At 43.3% G+C, this 23,523-nt stretch overlaps 1 protein-coding gene across 1 annotated transcript; it reads right to left on the bottom strand.

The window, feature by feature from the left end:
- Nucleotides 1–7,470: 7,470 nt before the first annotated feature.
- Nucleotides 7,471–10,262, bottom strand: TRIL (TLR4 interactor with leucine rich repeats). The gene has a single exon (XM_088445418.1). The coding sequence runs from the start codon at nucleotides 10,260–10,262 to the stop codon at nucleotides 7,614–7,616; it is 2,649 nt and encodes an 882-aa protein (XP_088301544.1). The 3' UTR covers nucleotides 7,471–7,613.
- Nucleotides 10,263–23,523: the final 13,261 nt, after the last annotated feature.

Below are 23,523 nucleotides of genomic sequence, written 5' to 3'. Positions count from 1 at the left end.
ACCATCACCACACTAAAGTAGTAGTTTATCTAAATCAATACATATATCTTACAACAATCTGCTTTCTGAAGTGAGAGATATGTTTACGGGACATCTACACCCAAAACATAAATAAAATATGTATACACTGTATGTTAAGTGTCCTCTTGTGGTTGCCTGGACTATCTAGTACAGCTTTGTTAAAGTGCATTGGAGAATTTCTCCATCATTCATAGCAAATAAACAAATATGTATCCAGCATCCTGTAGTCAATGGTGAAAAAAGACTGCTGATATGGGTCAATAAATAAAACAACCAAAGCATCTAAATGATTCCAACTGAACCTCCTGTACCATAGTTGTCAATGTCCAAAATGTGTTGCACATGTTACCTAGGAGACTACAAGTCAATCATTTAAATATAATTCTGCATAAAAGTTAATAAACCCCTTCTTGATTCACAACATTAAACTTAGTTAAGGTTTACTAGTGTATGGGACAGACTGCTTATTGGACAAATGCATATAATGTAAACAAAAAGCAATTATGTATATGTGTAACTTACATTACATATATTAATAACCATTTGTGATTTTTATTTGCTTGCATACATGCAAAAAGTAGACAAAAAGTAGAAAATTATACACGTCTTACAAAAGTCATTTATTTCATGGAAGAACAAAATAAATGCAAAATTCAAGCATCACTTTATTAAATATTACAAACATGTTATGTAAGAAATACAAGTAAAAATACAATTTTAGCATCTCCCATTGGAAGAATATCCAGTGATATGATAACATGATAAAAAATAATAGCATACAATTCATTGCTAGTGGTTCTCTCTATGGTATTAACTTTGGATATTAAAGAAAGGCATCACTTCCACTAAGGCACCATCATTATGTACAAATGTGGAAGAAGTAGAATAAAATGATTAATAATAAAATAACAACCACAAAATAGGCCTAGAAACTAAAAGCACCAATGTAAAGTACTTATCATACCAACTGCTGTACACCTCCATAGAGGAAGCATAGAAACTCTGTAAAGTAATTCCTTGTAGAAGACCAACATCATAATTGTTCAGAAATGACTTTCCTCAATGACAGATTAAAGCTTAAAAAATTTGCTTCTTTTGTTGGTACACAACTGCACAAAGCTCTCTATTATTAGGAGAAATTCAATTATTTTAACGCAGCTGCAGTTCCCGTCTAAAGTGACAGGAGCGATTCAATTGTTTGTGCCGCTGGGCACAATTGTAGTGGGCACCCATTACCTCTGCTCGCACCCTCCTGAGGTGGTGAGCAGAAATCTGCCAAAAGTTGGGCTTTTTGGGCGCCCAAACTAGGTGCGCCTAGTAGCTATGTTATGTGGATAATCTTGATGCATTTGACAGTGACGTGCGCCATCGGCAAATCAATTAAATATTTCCCGTTGGACGCCCATTAATTACCGGCACAGAAAAACAAATCAAACTCTCCTTTAGTGCATTTAGACACTGAAGCAGTCATCGTTGTCTCTCCTAGAGACCTGTATAGTGTGAGCTGGAAATTGCTTATGCTGGTCAACTAAAAGTAGTTTATTTCCTAAAATGTGATAATCAGATTATTATACACAAGACACTTACTATTGTATGCCACTTGCACATCAGGTAACTGCAAGAGCCTAAGTATTACAATACATACTAAGTCAGACACCATAAAAGAGTAAGACTGATATATATTACACAAAACGATAACCACATATAGAACACAATTATTTTGCCACTATAATCAGTCCAAGGGGTATATTTACTAAAGTGTGGGTTTTTAGTAATGGAGATGTTGCCCATAGCAACCAATCAGATTCTACTTAGCACCTTCTAGAAGATAATAGTTAGAATCTGATTGGTTGCTAAGGGCAACATCTTCACTTCCAAGAACTCTCACTTTAGTAAATATACCCCCAAATCTCAAAAACAACAGATCCACCAAATGGTCATCGGTCACTATGGACTTTCACAGTACATGTTTCAGACTTCTTACAAATCAGGTCTACTGCTTATTATGTAATAAGAAATGTGTCTTTCAAACCAATGGGTCCCCTTTAACTATATCTAGAATTAATTCTACAATATTTTTGTACTTAATTGTCATAATAGATTAGAGCAGTGGTTCCCAAACTGGGAACCGGGGCACCTGCAGGTGTGCTGTGGGTTGGTGGTCCAGAACCAAATCAAGTTATTTATTGTCCATGTGCTAGGTAAAACTAGTGCTGGTGGCTGCCCATCATACAGAGAACGGAGTCGGTATGTTATACCGCCGGACGTCAGCCCGGCGGATGAAATACCGATCCCGGAAGGTCGGCATATATAAAGGCTATCTCTAACCCTCTGCCCCCCTAACCCTCCCTTAGGAGTGCCTAACCCTAACCCCCCCCCCCCGCCCCTTAAACCTAACCCTCTCGGGAGGGTGCCTAACCCTAACCTCCCCCCGGGGGTGCCTGACCCCAACACCCCCTTCCCCTAGCCTAACTCTCCCGGGGGGGTGCCTAACCCTAAGACCCCCCGGGGGACCCTAAACCTAATGCGGCTATCCGCTCCTGACGCCCGGCTTACCTACGATCGGTATGGCGGGCATCGGGATTTCGACGTGGGGCTAATGATAGGCATCAGTATTTTGATGCCCATCTTTAGTCCCATTCCAGGCTGTCACTGTTGGGAAGCCGACAGTTGGCATTTCGACCGCCGGCTTCCTGACTACATACCCAGAGAACAACCCTGTCCCCCACCACATAACTGAAGCCAGGAAGACAGGCAAACCAAATGTACTTATTTTAATATTTTTTGCTATGGGGTGCCTTGAAAAATATGCTGATGCTGTAGGGCGCTGTGATTCAAGAAATTTTGGGAACCATTGGAATAGAGGATAACAATATTTTATCTGCAGCTATGGATAGCATATAAGTGTATTATAAAACCTATTTTAATAACATTAAACTTGATCACACGTCAGGTTCACATCAACAAAGCAAAGGTCATTGAATCATAGCTGAAGACACCTAATTGTACAGATCAAAGTCACTCTATGGGATAGGTAATGCAATATTCAACATTTGACAAAATGATGCAATATTGGAGATAACGGTTACCCCTAACCACCTTCAGCAACTTCTGCAGGTATGACACGGACACATAAAACCTAGAGAGCTCCAGTGGCTATTGAACTACATATTCCTGCATGCCTTGCCAGTGTCTTAGCATGCCTTAACAGCAAAACTATGACTGGGATTGCTGGGATGTGTAGTTCCACTGCAGCTAGACTGCTACAGGTTGCCTAGGGATGCGGTCAATATCACGGCGTGCGGGATGTTGCCGCTTAGAATACCGGTGCCGGAAACCCGACACCTGTCAGACGGTTAGGATACCGACCAACAGGTGTCGGTATCCTAACACTGTCGGGAAGCTGGCATCGGGATTTTGACCCTGGGATCCCGAGCGCCGGGCATCACATACCCAACCCCTTGCCTCGCCTGTCATAATGCATGATCAAAAAACTTGCAACACCTACCTGCCTGCCTCATATGAGGTAACCATAACCATTGTATTCTATGTAAGTGGTCAATCAAGCAAATACAAAGTACACAATTGCATTTTCCTAGCAAAACTTTCAGAATAATTGTTGAAGGGAAAATAGGTGCAAAACCACTCAATCCAACTTAATGTTTGGCTTATGAATACGACAAGTACAAATGAAGAAGGCAATTATTCTCTATTATGTGGGTTGCAGCAATCTTCTTGATACCAAAGCCTGTGAATTCACTTGGAAAAAGTATCATCATTGGAGAATTGAGTGATAGGGTCTCTCTCACACAGCCATTTTGAATAAGTGACATCAGTGAGTCGAGACAAACCAAAGCTTTATTGACAAGGAATCTCTGCTAATACTGACAGGCTTTGTCTCTATGAGCACTAGTCACCCTTATCCATCACAAAAACACAATAGCTAGGTGTAATCAGATGGCAAACAAAGGAAACATGGTTTAATGTCCATTGGGAACATAGAAAAAAACAAATATAATTCTTTAGATGAGTAAAAGAGCCATAGTAAAATGATAAAGGTAAATATATATGAGCAATCATAGTTAAAGTAAATGTTCATTAAGTAAATTACAGGAGTTATTTGCAAATATTAATGCACATCCACAGTAACTCAGTGATCAATAAAATAGTTTTGAGAAGTGTATTGTTAAACAGTGTATTGTTAATTCAACTGCCTGATGTGGGTTACTGTTGTAGTGCCACTGTACCTGTATATAACCATTAGTGAAGTAAAGCAATGCATATGTTATAGAGACGAATGAGCATGGCCATACATTTTGTAAACATTTGTCACATTGTGCAGGTCAGAGTGACCGAAAGACCAAAGCATTCTAAAAATGTTTTACGTGTTTCATGAAAGCACTCTACTACACAGCACTCTCTCTCTCTCTCTCTATATATATTTATTACACTTGTAAGCCCAACTATAGAAGACCTAGAACTACAAAATATTGTTATCAATCAAAAACAAACACAAATCACACATCACCTTAGTGACAACCTTTTTTTAAAAATTCTTAACACTAACAATTAAAATAATGAGGTATCAATAAGATTAAATTAGCAATAAATGGGAAAATCAGTATCACTATAAATGGGCAAAAAGTAAAGCAGCCTGTCCCTTGTTACTAAACTAAAACTCTACCTGAATTCTAATGCTGGGTACACACCTGGCCCAGCCATCTAATGATTGGTAATTGGGTATTGCACTTGCCAATCATTCAGCCGATGTGTCTGTGCTGACATCATATCTGGGCAGGCATTTACATTTTCCCGCCAAGTTGAGATGTCAGTCACCGGTGGGACCCTGTAGCAAGTGTACGAGCTGTCGGCGGGTATTCCGTACACACAGCCTGACCTGCCGATATATCTGCAAGTTATATCGGCATCACCTGTGCTGCAGGGCAGATGAGATATGGCTGTGAACGACATTGTTCACAGACAATGGAACGGGTGATATATCTGTCAGTGTGTACCCAGCTTAAGACAATAAATACATACAAAGACAGTTTGTTACATGTGTGTTTGCGCTCTATAGCGCTTAACACATGTTACAAACTATTTTGTATACATTTAGCAACAGATGAAGTTTAAACTATTTAAGTGGTTACTTTCTTTCCTGTGGTTGATGTTAGTGTATTAAATGTGTTAGAAAGTGTGTCATGCAAACATTATTTACAAAATGGTAGACCTATGGATGACAGACCGCCGTTTCGCCTCACCACCTATAGGGTGCCAAACGCTCTGTTTGTTTAGACCACTTAAAGAGAACAATAACATGGAGAGTGTAAATCCCTTGATGTACCTGTTCATCAATATGGGTCTAATAAAATTCATGACACTGAGTATTAAATATTTCCCTATACATTATATTATTATACTCATCAAATAGTAATGACAAATATCTTGAAAAACAATGGTAGAATTGTGGATCAGCAAACTGAGAGCCAAATGTCAAAAAAAGGGGTTGTTAAAACCTGAGGCCATGAGTTAGAAGAAACACTCCAAGGTTTCCTGGTGACCCCTTGTTCCCTGATAAGTTCAAATGACTGTTTAACAGTTAAAAAATAATGTAACACAACAGTTACAATGTACGTATGTAATACTTGGACAGCACCGGTCTAACAAATAATGTATCAGGTAGCTCTAAATAAAGCTATGTTACACATTATAAAGCATACAGATTATGGTCCCATAACTGTAAGTGGTAGGGCACAACTACATTATATTAACTCAAAACTGTTAAAATAGTAAAAACAGAATTCCTAATGGGAGAACATGTACTGTAAGCATTTGTTAGCACAATAACTGGGCAGTGAAGTCATCTCTGTGATTGTACTGTGGAAGAATCTGGTGATGCACTGATTGGCTCTGTGATCCAGGCAGGAACTAAAGCACTGGGAGCCATGTAAACACTAGAGGGTGTTAACCCCCAAATCAATTACATTAATAGCCACACATGCATAAAATGTAATAATATTGTGAACTGTAGTGTTCTTTCAAACATTATATAGTATAAACAGAATATAAATAGGCCAACAAGGGTCATTTACGAACTTCTTTATGTTAGTGACAAGTGTGCTTGCTTGTCCACTAATCTTTATGGATCAACAAAGCATGCTGGGTATTAAAGCCAATAGTTCCCTTGGACATTGTTATCACCATGACTCATAGTATGTTCAACTGTTTCAGTAACATGGAGGTTAAAGCAGCAATTTACAAAATCACAGGATTTTAGACCAGGGCAAAGTGAATGTTATCCTTAAACAACTTTGATTATGTCAACAAACTTGGAAAATGTTATAGAACATCTGTATATGGATAGTGGAGTATTGTGTTTGGCTCACTTCAGCCCACACCATTTCCCTAAAATATCCAGTTTGCATCTCTGTTCCTCGTAATCCACGAGGAACCTTCCCTTATGACACTGGGGACGAGGGACCTTCCCTTATGACACTGGGGACAAGACGTTTTCTGTGCATCCCTAATGTGTACCCATCACTCACACACATTGGAAGCAGACATTTTGTTAGCTGAACAAATGCATTATTGAGAATGCAACCTATCCCCTAACGAGGAACTACGGACATCACTAAACAGGAATAAGGAATGTGGACAGCTGGTAGATGGTACTAGTTTGAAGTGACCTGATGGGCTGTAGTTTTATAAATATGGTCTCAGCCATCAAATTGACCCCTGTGAGAGTGATGGGTACTTGATAGAAATGTGCATGTAACATCGAAGCCTGCAGTGTTGTAGAAACCTGAAGCCATCATATGAAAAGAAAAATGCAAAATATAAGTATTTAAACAGTCAATTTGTACATTTGAAGACATTTACCAATTTTCTGAACTTGGAAAAAATGATTTTATTTTTTTGCACTATACTTCCACTGAATACAATTGGTATGAAAAGACCACTGACTGTAATGGTATTAACGTGCCTTGTAGTGGCAGGATGTCAATTTAGTGTGCAAACTACTCGTCCTTTACAGATATAATTCAGTGGTCACCTGACAAGAGGGAATGGGATTTGTAGTTTAACTGTTGTACCAACCAATCAGCTCCTAACTAGAATTTTTCTAGCACAGCCTGTAAAATGACAGTAAGAAGCTGATTGGTTGGTACTAAATCGCTCTCCAAGATTTAATAAATCTCCCCCAAAAACTTAAAAATGCCTAAGCGTGATCATTTCAACATGCACTCCCGTATTTATTACAATGGTACAACATGCACGATTGCTGTAACCCACAGTAATCAATCATGAGCTGTCACTAAACTAGTCAAACATTATGGCATTGACTGCTGTGCACCTGTATCACATGTTTATTGTAAGCACCAAGTTAATTAATCAAGTCTAGTAGTGCTCACATCTAGGTATTGGAGCCATGTGATATTATTGTTAGTATGTTATTCACCGTTCTGCATCTTTACCCAACATGGCCTAATACATTAGGCTGTAATTAATGTCCAATAACAAGGATTGGCATCATAACAGCAGCAGAACCCATGCTGTGTGTTCAATTACATATTCTGAGCTGATATAGGAACTCATCAGTCTGTAAATCTCTGCAACAGGTCCTCTCTGTGTATATTCCCCGCCTCTCTGAAGCGGTCACAACCAGGAAACTCAATGAGGTCTGCTTCTCCCAGAGCACACATTGCAGTGCGTGGCCTGTGTGCCTGAAAACCTGAGAAATCTGTGGAAACTCCAGTACCTACAGACCTATGTGGGCGGCGGGTAGAGTACATCTGCCGAACATGGACTGGGGTCCTCCTCCGCCACCATTTTTTGCGTGCCATTCTAGAACCCCAAGCAACCAAACCTATGAGAAGAAGCAGGGCATTGAGGGCTAGAAGTCCTAAGGCTAACAATTGGTAATTTATCAAAGGGCGGTCAACTTCTGAAGTCAAGGTCACAAGACCTACACAATGGTCCCTAGGGGCCACAGGACACACGCGTCCACCAATGATGCTTTCAACACATACTAAATAAGGAGTATCTCCTGTGAGCTCCTGCAAAGTTAATGTTTCTGCCTGGCCCCGTGGATAGACAAAACGTTGAAACCGTCCACCCTGCCCAAATCGTTCATACAGCACCCTGAATAGGACAGGACCATGAGTGTGGTGGGCCAAAGTCTGCCAACGGACCCGAGCTGTGCTACTTCCTACAGACTCCACAGACAGATTCAGTAAATACAACTTGTTAAATTCACATGGGTCAGACAGAGCAGAAGGAAAAGGAGCAACTTGGTGCAATGTCTCACTTAACCCATTATGAACTGAATCGTGTGATGGCTGCAGGGAGTCAAACCAACTGTGGTGCAAAGTCCCTGCTGCTGAGCTGTCCTGATGCAAGGTTTTCACTTCAGGATGTAAATCACCAGTGTGTGACATTTCAGATGGTGACTGCAAGGTACCCATGACCTCTGAGTGCTCAGATCCAGACTGAGGCTGTGAGGGGTCAAGCAAAGTTTCAACTACTGGGATAGTATGATGCAAGTTGTTGGATGCCGGGACAAGAGCCTCAGATTGTTTGAGATGCAGCTGTTTTACTGGCTCAGTTACAGGCTGGAATGTACCAGTGTGATGCTTTTCAGTCACTGGGTGCTGTTTTCTGGAGCTCAGCTTGCTTTCGGATGGATTCTGAGTCCTACCAAAAGTCTTCAAGTTTTTGTTTTTACCTCTCTGTAGCATCTTTTGGTTTCCATCAAAACCTTTCCTTTTTGTGCCCAGTGGTGATTTTGTAGTTGATGCTTTATGTACTGATGCCAATGTTTGAAGCAAAGAGGGGACATTTGATGGGAGTGTAGAAACAGGGAGCAACAAATGTGTTTTGGAATCTTTAAATGTCTGTTCCACAGGTTCAATACTTGGTATATTTTTCTTTCCATCAGTATAATGATGTAAAACCAGATCCTGATTTTGAATGGTGCTAGCCAGTCCCGCAGGTGTGGTACTGAGAATACAACTTCCTGCTCCCTGCAAGTATGCATCTTCCAAGTAATCCAAGTACTTTCCTGCAACTTCCTGTGGCTCTTTGCACTGCACAAACACAGTCAGCATCCGACTACGTGTGTGCAACGTTCCCAGAATCCAGTGCTTAAGCCCCAACAGGCGACAGTCACAGTTCCATCGGTTTCCATCCAACTGCAGCCGGTAAAGGGCTGGGTTTCCAGACAAAATATTCCCCGGCAGAAAGCTCAACATGTTGTGCTGCAAATCTAACACCCTGAGCCGGTTTAATCCATAGAAAGTTCCTGGGTGCAAATTGGACAAGGCATTGAGGCTCAGGTTCAGCACTTCCAGGCTGTGCAGTGATGCCAGGAGGCCTTCAGGGAGCATGCCCAGTGTGTTCCCATCCAGATGTAGCTCTTGCAGCATCCCAAGCCCCTGGAAGGTCTTGCTGTGTAGCAGAGAAATCCTATTTGAGCTTAGAATGAGTTTGGAAAGCCGCAGTAATCCATGGAAAACACCTGGTCCCAGTTGTTGTAGACTATTACCAGCCATGGTTAATGTGCTAAGAGAGCGCAGCGGTAAAAACGTAGGATGTCGTAAGGAACTCAAGGGGTTCCCCGACAGGCTCAGTAAACGCAATTTTACAAGACCTACAAAGGCATTTTTACTGATATTACTAATTTTATTGTTTTCCAGGTGCAAGTAAAGCAGATTAGAGAGTCCTGAGAAGGGAGAGCCTTGCAGTGTCTGGATACTATTACCATCCAGTCTCAGTTTAATGAGTGACACCAGGCTGGAGAAGCTGGCACGGCTGACATTACGAAGCCGGTTACTATTCACATTGAGCACCTTAAGCTTTTTAAGTGGGGAGAGCGCACCAGGAGAAAGTGAAGGAATTAAATTGTTCCCAAGGTACAATTCTTCCAGGTAAAGCAGCTTCTCAAATGCTTTGGAATGAATAAAGTGGATCTGATTGTACTGCAGATCCAGCCTCTGCAAGTTACTGTAGTCTGAGAAGGCACTGGCACTGATGTTAGTAATAAAATTGCCTCCCAAGCTGTAAGTTTTAGTTCCAGATGGTCTGGGAATGTTGCTGGATTTGGGAAGGGAGACTAACCCTCTGTTGGAGCACAGGATGTGTTGGGGATGTTGACAGTCACATGGCTCCGGGCACTTCTCCTCCACACTCCAGCAGAGAGTGCAGCTAACCAACATCAGCAGCTCTATAAGGACAGTCTTCTCCATCTCACCTGGAGCAATGTACAAAGTATCCCAGCTCTGTGCATTCCCTCCCTGCGTTCAGGTTCGTCTAGCAGGGTCTGCATACAGCTATAGTAGATTAATGCAGCAGCTCCAAAGTATCAGCATCTCCTTACATCCTACATTACTGTCCCATTCACTTGCAGCAGCACAAGGGAACACATGTAGCCTAACTGACTGCAGGAGCACATCGCCAGCACATTCGCAGCAGGAACACTCACTGTGGTACAGAATGGTCGTCTCCGGGACACGGGATTCTCTGCTAAGGCGCTGTCGCCTATCTGCGTGTAGCCTGCTGTCTGCGTGCAGCCATTGGAGCACTCTAGGTACCAGATCTGCCGATCCCTCTCATACATCCATGGCAACTAGAGAATTTAGGAATCCTGCAAAGTTTGCACAGCTTCCTTGTAAAGTTCCTGCAGGGTTCCAGTTGGTTTTTACAGCAGACACTCCCCCGGGTCAACGCAGCTCTAGCTGATACATCGTTGCAGCAACGTTTGCGCAGGGAGCATCCCAACCATGGAAGTTTTATGCATCGGGCGGAAATACGCGCTTCCCACACTGGCCCCCAGGGACTGTGAGCGAGGAAAGAGGATCCAAGTGAGGCAGCTCAGAGCTGCTGGGAGGGGGAGGAACATCCAGCACATGTGAGCCAGAGGGAGCGCACTCTAATAGGGGAACAAAGGGGGGAGCCTGAGCCAAATGATCTCTGCTCACAGGCTGAACAGTATTCTCCCCCCAACAACCGGGCTGCTATTGTGTTCTTACATATTGCTTTCATTACAGTACTTGCAGTTCCATGCAGATTTTAGGACTACCTTTAAGAAATTACTGGAGATGCTCTCTCCTCCATGGTAAATCATCAGCTGCTGTGGAACTAGTAGTGTCAGCATGCCCCCATTACTTATGTATGTACATTTATTTATATAGTGCTAACATATTCCATTGGACTTTACAATTATAATTAACATTTATTTGAACAGTATAGCACCAGCATTTATATAGCAAGGACATATTCCATTGCACTTTACACAGTGAATACAGTAATAATACAATACAAGGCACAATTGGGAAGTTCTGGCACTTGTAGTTCCACTACAGTTTAAATTCAGCCGTGCTTAGATTAGGGGTGTGCACCGGCCACTTTGCGTGTTTTGGATCTGGATCTTTCTTCGTGTTTTGTATCTGGATTGGTTTTGCCAAAACCACCCTTCCGTGTTTTGGGTTCTGGGTTTTGTGTTTTGGATCTGTATTTTTTTTTTAAAAAGATTAAAAACAGCTAAAATCACAGAATGTGTTGGTTTTTCTGCTCCTATGCTATTATTAACCTCAATAACCTTAATTTCCACTCATTTCCAGTCTATTCTGAACACCTCACAATAGTGTTTTTATGTCCAAAAGGCTATGCTAAGCGACACGAGTGGGCGGCACAAACACGTGGCCCATCTAGGAGTGGCACTGCAGTGGCAGACAGGATGGCAGTTTGAAAAACTAGGCCCCAAACAGTACATAATGCAAAGAAAAAAAAGAGGTGCAAGATGGAATTGTCCTTGGGCCCTCCCATCCACCCTTATGTTGTATAAACAGGACATGCACACTTTAACAAACCAATCATTTCAGCGCCAGGGTCTGCCACACGACTGTGGCTGAAATGATTGGTTCGTTTGGGCCCCCACAAAACAAGCTGGCAATTAATCTGTCCCTGCACAAACTGGCTCTACGGAGGCAAGATGTCGTCCTCATCCACCGATTCCTCACCCTCTTCAGTGTGTACATCCTCATCCTCACAGACTATTAACTCGTCCCCGCTGGAATCCACCACCACAGGTCCCTCTGTACGTTCTGGAGGCTGGTCTCCCTGGAAGAGTTGGTAATTCATTTTTATGAACATCATCTTCTCCACATTTTGTGGAAGCAGCCTCCTACGCCTTTCGCTGACAAGGTTCCCGGCTGCACTAAACACTCTTTCGGAGTACACACTGGAGGGGGGGCAACTCAGGTAAAATAGAGCCAGTTTGTACAGGGGCCTCCAAATTGCCTCTTTTTCCTGCCAGTACAGGTACGGACTGTCTGACATGCCTACTTGGATGCTGTCACCGATGTAATCCTCCACCATTCTGTCAATGGTGACAGTATCATATGCAGTGACAGTAGACATGTCAGAAATTGTTGCCAGGTCCTTCAGTCCGGACCAGATGTCCAAACTTGGTCCTGCCTGCCCTGCATCACCGCCAGCGGGTTGCTTAGGATACCTAAGTTTTTTCCTGGCAGCCCCAGTTGCCGGAGAAAATGAAGAAGGAGCTGTTGACGTGTCACGTTCCGTTTCAGCTGACAGTGTTTTCACCAGCAGGTCTTTGCACCTCTGCAGGCTTGTGTCGGCCGGAAAGAGAGACACCACATAGGCTTTAAACCTAGGATCGGACACGGTGGCCAAAATGTAGTGGTCTGATTTCAACAGATTGACCACCCTGGAATCCTGGCCAAGCGAATGAAGGGCTTCATCCACAAGTCCCACATGCCGAGCGGAATCGCTCTGTCTTAGCTCCTCCTTCACTTTCTCCAGCTGCTTCTGCAAAAGCCTGATGAGGGGAATGACCTGACTCAAGCTGGCAGTGTCTGAACTGACTTCACGTGTGGCAAGTTCGAAGGGTTGGAGAACCTTGCACAACACGGAAATCATTCTCCACTGCGCTTGAGTCAGGTGCATACCCCCTCCTTTGCCTATGTCATAGGTGGATGTATAGGCTTGAATGGCCTTTTGCTGCTCCTCCATCCTCTGAAGCATATAGAGGGTTGAGTTCCACCGCGTCACAACCTCTTGCTTCAGGTGATGGCGGGGCAGGTTCAAGAGTGTTTGCTGGCGCTCCAGTCTTCGGCACGCAGACGCTGAATGGCGAAAGTGGCCAGAAATTTTTCGGGCCACCCAAAGCATCTCCTGCACGCCCCTGTCGCTTTTCAGAAAATTCTGCACCACCAAGTTTATTGTGTGAGCAAAACATGGGACGTGCTGGAATTTGCCCAGATGTAATGCCCGCACAATATTGGTGGCGTCAGATATCACAAATCCCCAGGAGAGTCTAAGTGGGGTAAGCCACTGGGCGATGATTTCCCTCAGTTTCTCTAAGAGGTTGTCGGTGGTGTGCCTCTTACTGAAACCGGTGATACACAGCGTAGCCTGCCTTGGAACGAGCTGGTGTTTCTGAGATGCTGCTACTGGTGACGCTGCTGCTGCATAAGGTGATACATCTACCCAGTGGACTGTCACAGTCATATAGTCCTTAGTCTGCCCTGTTCCACTTGTCCACATGTCCGTGGTTAAGTGGACATTGGGTACAACGGCATTTTTCAGGACACTGAGGACACTTTCTGACGTTTCTGTACAGTCTCGGTATCGCCTGCCTAGTGAAGTGGAATCTAGACGGGATTTGGAACCGGGGACACACTACCTCCATCAATTGTCTAAATCCCACTGCACTAATGGCGGATACCGGACGCACGTCTAACACCAACATAGCAGTCAAGGCCTCAGTTATACGTTTTGCTTCAGGATGACTGCTGTCGTACTTCATCCTCCTCGCTAAGGACTGTTGGAGGGTCAATTGTTTAGTAAAAGTAGTGGTGTTCCTACTTCCACTCTGGGATGATGAACGACTCCCAGGAGCAGCGGCAGCAGTAGGCGTAGCAATGCAGGATCCTCCGGAGGAATCCCGGTTAGGAGAGTCAGTCATGCCAGAGACATGGCCTGCAGGACTATTTCCGATCCTGACTAAGGAGGAAATTGACGTGGAGGGAGTTGACGGTGTGGTTTGCAGGCGCTTGGATACAACAGGACAACGGGATTTAGGTGTCCCTGGACTGCTTACGGTCTTAGCCAAAGTTTCTGAACTTGACAGTAACTTTTTATGAACGCGCTGCAGGTGCCGTATAAGGGAGGATGTTCCTAGGTGGTTAACGTCCCTACCCCTACTTATTTCACCTTTACATATGGTACATATGGCAAGACAGTTGTTGTCCGGATTTAGATAGAAATATTGCCAGACCAAAGAGGTGGAATGTTTGGTCTTCTGCCCAGGCATGACCGTGATGGGCTTTTTCATCCCACGGACAACTGTCTCCCCCGGAGCCTGATTTAAACAAACCACATCACCATCAGAATCCTCCTCGCCAACTTCCTCAGCGCCAGCTACACCAGTATCCTCATCCTGTTGTACTTCAACAGTGACATCTTCAATTTGCATATCAGCAAGTGGACTGTGGGTGCTCCTTTCAGCACTTGCAGGGGGCGTGCAAATGGTGGAAAGAGCCACCTCTTACCGTCCAGTACTGGGAAGGTCAGGCATCGCAACAGCCACCACACTTGGACTCTTCTTGGGGATTTGTGATATCTTCTTAGAATGCACAGTTCTTCGCTGTGCTTTTGCCAGCTTAACTCGTTTGATTTTTTTAGCGGGAGAAGGGCTTCCATCGTCATGTGAAGCTGAACCACTAGTCATGAACATAGGGAAAAACCTTAGCCATTCCTTGCCACTCCGTGTCATAAATGGCATATTGGCAAATTTACGTTTCTCTTCAGATGATTTAAATGTTTTTTTAAGGTCATTTTCCTGAACTTTGTCATTTGGGATTGTATGTGCCCTCTACTATGACATTGGGCATCGGCCTTGGCAGACGACGTTGATGGCATGTTATCGTCTATGTCATGACTAGTGGCAGCAGCTTCAGCACTAGGAGGAAGTGGTTCTTGATCTTTCCCTATTTTATTTTTAATCGGATAAAGTTTGGTCCTCCATTTATGTTATATTGATTTGATATATACGTGCGGCTAAGGCGCACACAAACACAGAAAATATTTTTTTATTATTGCTGGAGTAGTGCACTTTGTGAGTTACACCACCCTTTAAGAAATGAGCCAGCCAGCTCTTTACTTATGGGACACAGGCGCACGCTTGGCGTTGCTCCTTTGTTGATGCACGTACAGCCACAGTGCATACAATTCACAAACACAGAAAATATTTTTTTATTTTGTTTGGAGTGCACTTTGGGGGTTACAGCACCCTTTAATGGTCAAGCCAGACGGCCCTTTACTTATGACACAGGCGCACGCTTGGCACTACTTTGTTGATGCACGTGCGGCTACAGTGCACACAATTCACAAACACAGAAAAAATATTTATTTTTTTTGCACTTGTGGGGAGCACCCCTGATGGACAGAGCACCCCCTGGACAACACTACAGCACCCCTTTAGAACTGGGACACTGCACAGGACTTTGGAGTGGACACAGCCCCTATGGACAACTGACTGCACAACACAGTCCAGCCAGCCCCTATGGACAACAGCAGCACAACACTACACTGCACTACACTACACAGCCCAGCCAGCCCTAACTCCCACCCTCCTTCTTCACTGTCCACAGCCGAGTGAGAAAATGGCGCCGGCGCAGGTACCTTATATAGAATCCAAAACCCGCGAGACCCGGAAGGCGGGATGATGACGTTTTGCCTCGATTTCAGATCAGAGTCAGGCGGGAAAAGTCGAGCCTGACTCGGATCGGGGGGTTTGGATTTCAGAAATCCGAACCCGCTCACCCCTAGCTTAGATCTGCATGTTTTAGCTTTATGTAGGTATTCCATGGATTTGGTTGGAACGGTCCCAGATTTGCTTTTTTTAATTACACCGTGTTGTCCATCAAAGTTTGCAAGCATTGTTTTTACTAAAAATGAAGAGTCCGTCAAGCATCAGATTGTGGACACATCTCATTGAACTTAGGCATCCTTTATATGTTATAAGATTGTCAAACTGGAATACATACTCTCTTCCAGGGCTGTAACTAGGGTTGTGCGACCAGTACCAGAGCGCAGGGCTTTGTGGGCGGCACCATCGCCACCCCATGCTTCTGGCCTGGAACGGCATTCCTGCAGCCAGGATCGTTACTGCAGTGCCGCTGGAGCGTTCTATGGTGCATACACACAGTCAGATTTTCCTTCAGATCTGTACAATAATGATTTTAAAATCGTTCAATCGTTCATATCTGAAGGAAAATCTGACATAGCTGACATATTTGTCAGATGAACGATACACATTTCCGTTTGTCAGATAACGATATCTGACATCTGATGTGTTTGCAGTCAGATTTGGATGATTCCATTCATTTTAATACAGGCAAAAATCATACAAATCATTGGTAAATCGTTCATCTGACATATCTGACCGCGTGTATGTTCATTTAGACTCTCCAGACGGGCACCCTGCAGTCTGTGCAGCTGATCAGTTTGTCCTCAACGCGCTGTTCAGCGCTGCACTTCCACAATGCTGCCCGCTCATCCCTCTGTGCAATGCAATGATGTCATGTGCGCAATGGGTGCTCAGGGGGCGGGCCACACTGCTCTTTTCTATGCATGCTGCCAGAGTTATAGGCATAATTATTTTTCAAGCGATTTGCTGTTGCTATTTATACTGCAATGGATAACGGTGAGAAATTGCAGTAGCTAAAGGGACACACAAGGAGTTAGGCCAGAACGGTCAATGATCTCATTGGCATAGAAGTGACTGTCTCAAAGAGATGCACTATTTTTTTTTTAATACCAAGACACAAAATGGCAAGATCACGTTATCAGCCTTTAATTTCTTGTGGCGCAACAAGGGTTCTGCAGCGCAACCAAGGGTTAGGTGCTGTTGTTGGGAGTATGTGATAGTATAGGTATGGGAAAGGAGAGGCACATGAGGGAAGAGGGCCCTGTTTGGGAGAGCCTTCATTCCATGTCCATGTTCTGTTGTGTGCTTCAGAATTTTCGTATTCTTTTATTAGCGCAAATGGATTAAAGGGTGTATGTAAAGGCTGGATCAACACTTAGGGGTATTATTTACTAAAGTGCGAGTTTTTAGAATTGGAAATGTTCTCCATTGCAACCAATCAGATTCCACTTAACATTTATCTAGCACCTTCTAGAAGATCAGCGCTAGAATCTGATTGGTTGCTATGGGCAACATCGCCACTTCTAAAATCCTGCACTTCAGTAAATATACCCCTAAGAGGTTGATTCAATTAGCCACGAGTCAGCTCGCATCTGAAATAAGAGCACGCACACGTGGCATTTAACTATCCTTGAACTCGCAGATGTTTCTTTGCAGCCCCATACGTCATAGCGCTGGGGGAGAGTTGCTGTGCCGTTACTGACTTTTCCATGCCATCGCAATGGCACATTGTCCTGCTTGCAGATAATTTAATTGATCCCTAAATTCACAGACTCACCCAGATCCACACTAAATTCACAAATAAACGCCAGGATACAGAATGTGAAATTAGTATGGATCCAGAGAGCCTGATATTTGTTTTGTGCAAAGTCCCTATCCAGGAAGGTCGTGGAGAGGGAAGTCAAGGTGGGTGGGGTGGGGCACCATGAATTGCATCAATGTCCTGTAATGTTTTGCTTGGACTGTCAGCTCTGCGCCGCTGGGGGTGGGTCTTCGAAGACCAGCTTTATAGTGAATTACCTCATCATGCCTCTTGCCCCACCCAGTTCACCCAGGAAGTGGTGCTAGGCAGCGGGTTGCAGGAGAGTTGTCACTTTTCCAGGAGCCTCTCCCAAAATTCATAAGTCTTCCGGATGTTCCAGGAGAGAAGGAAAGTATGTTCTGTACCCCTGTATGTAACTTCTGTTTTGTTTTTTGTGAAATTAGTGTTGATCTGGCACAAGTCTGAGTGTAGTTGTGCGAATTTAGTGTGGATTTGGATGATTTTTGTGTACATTCAGGGCCTGATTGATTGCTGAACGTAGATTCCCCATGGTCGGGAATCTGCGCAGGTGCCTGACCCGTGCTGCACATGTGCAGAATAGGTCCTGCGTGTTCACATGAAGACTTGCAGCAGACCGTCACTAATTGCCATTTGTGGACGGGGAGGGGGCGGCGACTACCTCAGTTTGCCGAAACAGAGGCGTGTTACCACCATTGGGAGGGAGGAGGTCAGGATCTCCGTCAGCTGACGGAGATTTCCTGGCCTTTTTCTCTCATCTGCGGTTGCGGTCGGCTTGTGAGACCACATGGGTCACTTAACCGGCCGCTGTTCTTGTATATTATCCGATGCTGCCTAGTACAACGCAGCTCGGATAAGTAATGCATACAGGAGGTGTAATGCCTCCTGCTGCATTACCATAATTGCAATAACGGAATTGCAAAGCTTTTTGCATGCAGCTTTGCAATTCCATCCTAAACTGACTCAGGCCCTCAGTACAGACTCGGCTAGATCCTTGTATGTGCATGCACGCGTGTGTACGAATTTAGGCTTTTTATATACATTTAATATTGTGCCAGCTTTTACTATACTTAAGGTTAAAAGCGAACAGTCCGTGCAGCTCGGTGTAGGAGATTCAAATGAAATGTATGCAGTACAACATGCCATCTGATTCAATTAATCACCCATACACCACTAACCAGTTTTACCAGCAGCAACGTTATGTACATTTCCTTTCAGTGCATACATTTAAGGAAATCTGTATCACAATTTATTTTATCACCCAGAAATATTGTGCTGGGAGCTGAGAACCATATCAGGACATCCATAGAGATTCTATCAATGGTGTATTTTGGAAGTATGCTGGACTTCTAGACCCAAGTTTTAAAGTCTGGCCTTTTAATTTGTTTATTTGGAAGTCTTCTGCATATTTGACTGCTTCATATCTCTTTCCCATTGTTATGTGGATCCAGGTTTACGGATTGGTATTTAAAAAAAAATTATTTTGGAATAAAATGTATATATTTCTTAACATCTTGTGAGATCCATCCCGCACATCGAGTCAAAAAGAATCCTTTATACGTGGATCCCTAATATGATCCATGCGAGTTGGGGTACGCTGTAGCATTACTTCAAAACAATATATGATGGAGTAAAAATATACCTTTATAAGTGTTTCACACGCCTCATTAAAGTTAGTTTTTGGTACGCTACTTTACCTCAGTCGGGATCTGTGCTGTTTGGCCTGCCGGAGCCGTGGTTTCGACCGCCGGGCTCCCGTCCGGCGGTCATTCATACAGATTCCCTTTAGATATGCTCCAAACATTTATGTATGGATGCAGCCTTACATTACATAGTATTTGATGCTAAATGCCATTTAGGACAATTGCTAGGAGTTTCCACTACAAAATGAATCAGTTTTCATGAAAATCGGTTCAGTAGTTTTTGCCCCAACTTGGAATAAACAGACAGTTAGTATAGATAGATAGATAGATATAGGGGTCTATGTACTAAAGCTTGAGGAGAGAAGGTATTAACCAATCAGCTCCTAACTGTCATTTTTCAAACACAGCTTGTAAAATGTGAGTTAGAAGCTGATTGATTAGTGCTTTATCTCTCACAATTTTCTCTCGCTCCAGTCTTTGATAAGTACCCCCCTAAGTGTACGGTATCTCTATAAAAGTAAGTTGCATTCCATTTTGTTTATATTAGTTTGTCTATATATGGTACATTTCATAGACCTGACAATTTTGTTTTACACGGGATTACAGTGAATCATCTGGCTTCCCTAGGAACAATGCTCACAGAACACACTTTGCATCTGATTAACAAACCGATGATAAGCACAAACGGTATTTTCTGCTAGGTGTTTGATAAGGAAATGATGGTGAAGAAAACTGAAGGGAGCTGTTGATTGACAAAGCTAGTAAAGATAAAAGGAGCCAAATAAACATTATGCAACTCAGCAAATGGTCTAAATCTGACAAATGTTACAAGAGAAGCAATATAAGCAATCCCAATGAAACCTATACTCACATTACAGATAGTGTTTTTGTGCAGTGTCTTTATTCCCCCTTTGCATTAAGCTGCATATCCTAATATTGCACAATCATGTTCTTATCTTATCAAGGTAGGCTAGAGGCACCAGTAATCCCAATGGCAACCCCTGCAATAAAGATACCAATCATCCCTGATGTACACTTTTGCAAATCCTCATAACATTTCAAAGGGGGAGATGTAAGATTTGTAACAAAAACAACCAAACAGTTACTCTCATATTCAGAGTTCAGTTTAGGAGATGATATTGCATTCAGCTGGTAATTCACAATTGCAAACACTGCACATAGAGAGACATATCAAAATGAAGTGGTTAGAAGGTGTGTTGTCCTCAACTCTGCTTGGCTCCATGCAGCTCATTTTTATATACTGGTGAATGGTCATGTACAGGATTAACACTTCAGCCACAATATTTGTAGTTGTTAGGACTCAAACTTGCACACACACATTTGCAAATGTTATCAGTAGTTATTTTACATACAGCAAATCGCATTTTTAGAGTAAGCAGACTTAAATCTGGTCATACAGTAAAAATGGTAATTTCATAATTCTCTTAAAGTGTAACTACTAGAAACCTAAAATATGACGGCAGATAACCTATTGGCCCAAATAGTAGCAGGGATGGCAACTGCTATAGTGTTTGTCGCTGGCAGCAGGCTGCCCTCTTTCAGCCATTGGGGGTACATGGGTAACAAATATCTAGACAATCCCTGTATATAGCTCTCTTCTGACCTAGAGTCGTCCTATTAAACTCAACACCATAGGACTTAGGTGACGTTATGGGTGCTAAGCATATATCACATCAGCAAAGTGTTGTACAAAAGAAGCAGTCAGTTAACGACTTACATTTTTTTCTATTCTATTCTAATGTTTGTTTGTGTTTTAATAAAGGTTTTTTTTTTTATAAGTGATACAATGTAATTAAAGCAGACGTCCTGACTGAGACATGGGAGGGGGTGGGTCAGCGAGGCTTTCTCCCATGCTACTTTCCACTGAAATTAGAATTTATGTCTGAAGGAAGAATTCAACCTTAGTATGCAGGGTTCAGAAGGACAAGTAAACAGACAGAGCGAGGGGAAAAGGGAGCTACAGTATACAGACAAGAATAGTAAAAGCCTAATGAATGGAGCCATTAACTTGAACAGTTATAGGCTAATTTTCATTGGAACGGAAAAGAAAACTGAACTTCTAAAACAAAGCAGAAAATAAAGGAGAATATGTGAATGAAGACTACAGAGGTTATGAAAAGTGATCATCAAAAGGTGAAATATAGGGGATAAGTCACCCAACCCCCAGGAATACAGAGCTGGATTGTCTTTATCTGTAAAAAAAACAAAAATTTTATAAAACTCTATACAAGTTACATTCACTTCATGGCAAACAGATTGATCACCTGCAATAAAGATTTGATAAAAAAACAAAACAAAACACAGGTATTTGGAAAAGTATAGAATTCCCCTCTGACATACTCGTACACTCATTCATTAGCCTTTCAGTAGGCTATGCTGGCCACACACACATTTCCCAAATATCACCACGTGTTCCCAAAATGACTGACATATAGCATTAGACATGGCAGGTTAGCTTGTGTGTGTGGTTATCTGCTGACACCACTAACATGCCCATCAGAAATTGTGGGCCCGGTATTGGCAAAATAGGCAGGGCCCCCCTCCCTCCCCCCCGGGATGGATGGAGCAGATGTGGAGGGTTGGGACATCAATTGGTGCGTAAACCAGTTTAAAAACTGCTGTAAAATTCACACACAAAACCAAAATCCATCCATCCATATATATATTATATATATAGAAAAACCAGCACATACAAGCTGCGGCACTCAGAGGTTTTGAAAATATCAAATCTGTATTTAAGAAACATCTGTAAACACCACCTATAAAAATAAATATATAATCAGACCCACAGAAAAGTACACTGAAGAAAGCCAGAAGGAAGGGTAAGTGTAGGACACAGGGCAGGGTAAGGCTGGCTGGACAAGGGAGAGAGGGGGCGGGGCAGGGTAGGGTGGCAGGCCTGAGCCAATCACAGCTCGCAGACCAGCAGCCAATCAGTAGCAGCCGCTCCTGATTGGCTGCCGTTCTGCGATCTCAGGCTGTCTTTCGGTCACCCCGCTTGTATATTTTACCTGCCATCACTTGCTGCTGCCGCGGCGCTATTACCTGGGCCCCCTCCTTCCGGGCCCGGGTCTCGAGGCCCGGCGTCCCCCTCTGATGGCAGCCCTGATGCCCATCAGTTATGTGGCTACTTGTTGAATGGCTGGTTTTGTTTACTTTAGTCTACTGAGTATTAGGCCAAATTGGACAACCCATATTTGGCCAACATAAGCTGTCTTGACAAAGCTTTAACTGTCTTTTTTGTCCTGAGTGTGGGCTTATTGTATACATTTTGCAGGCTGAGGAGAATATACTGTAGCTGGTTTTCACACCCAAATCAGAAAATGTTAACTCATGTTGAGAGATGGGGCAGCCCTTTTCTGAACTGAATGCTCTTAAAATATAAGCGCAAAGCTCTCACAGACAGGGCTCTCCTTCCTCATGCCCCCTCTTCCCAGGACTGCCCTTGCTTCCAGCGCCCCTTATCTCCTAGTCCCTAGGTACAGGCGAATTGATTGCTGAACGCACTTCCCCTCCCAGTGGACTCACACTTTGCCTGTCAAGATACAGCAGGTTCCCTAAAGCTGGGAACACACCTAGCAGATATATCTACGGATCGACTGATCTGCAGATGATGCTGTTCATACACACTGAACCCACCATCACCTGGCATTTGGCCGCGGTTTCAGAAGGCAGGGGATCGCGTTGTGCCCCCCCTCCCTAAGGCCACATCTGCAAGTGAGCTGGTCGCCCGTACACACAGCAAAATGAGTAGATAGATCTGTCATCGCACAGCCAATGCGATATGTCTGAGAGATATCGTTCCCAGACATATCGTTGGTGTACACTGGCCAGAGCGCACACAATTTATTGGCCGATCAATTCATCAGCCAATATATCTGCCAGTGTGTACCCTGCATAACCCTCGCCTCTACCCCACGTCCTATATTGAGGAACAATACAGAACAATAAATCGCTGTGTGTGTCAACTTACAGTTACTGTACTATCATTGATAGGTCACATTTTACTGTTGCTGTGCGTATACCCTGCGCGTCGCTTTGGAGGCTTTGTGGTGCATTAATATAAAGGATAATAATACATTTTCATGGCAGTTTGTGTTATTAATACATTAATATGAATATTGTTTCGCCTGAGCTATATAAGCAGCAGGGGGCAGGGAGCTTATAGTGCAGACTTCTTATACTAGTCTCACATAATATGTATGACATAAGAAGTGGTTTGGGTTTTTTTTCCTTCCAAAACAGAATGTGGAATCCCAATCCCACCATCCATGAAAATCATTACTTTACTCCTTATCCGCAGACTAAAAAAAAAAAAAGAGACTATG

Source organism: Taudactylus pleione, unplaced genomic scaffold, assembly GCF_031769625.1.
Source record: "Taudactylus pleione unplaced genomic scaffold, aTauple2 ptg000380l, whole genome shotgun sequence".
Classification (NCBI taxonomy): domain Eukaryota; kingdom Metazoa; phylum Chordata; class Amphibia; order Anura; family Myobatrachidae; genus Taudactylus; species Taudactylus pleione.
The sequence above is the reverse complement of the archived record's forward strand: the minus strand, read 5'-3'. Positions and strand labels throughout refer to the sequence as shown.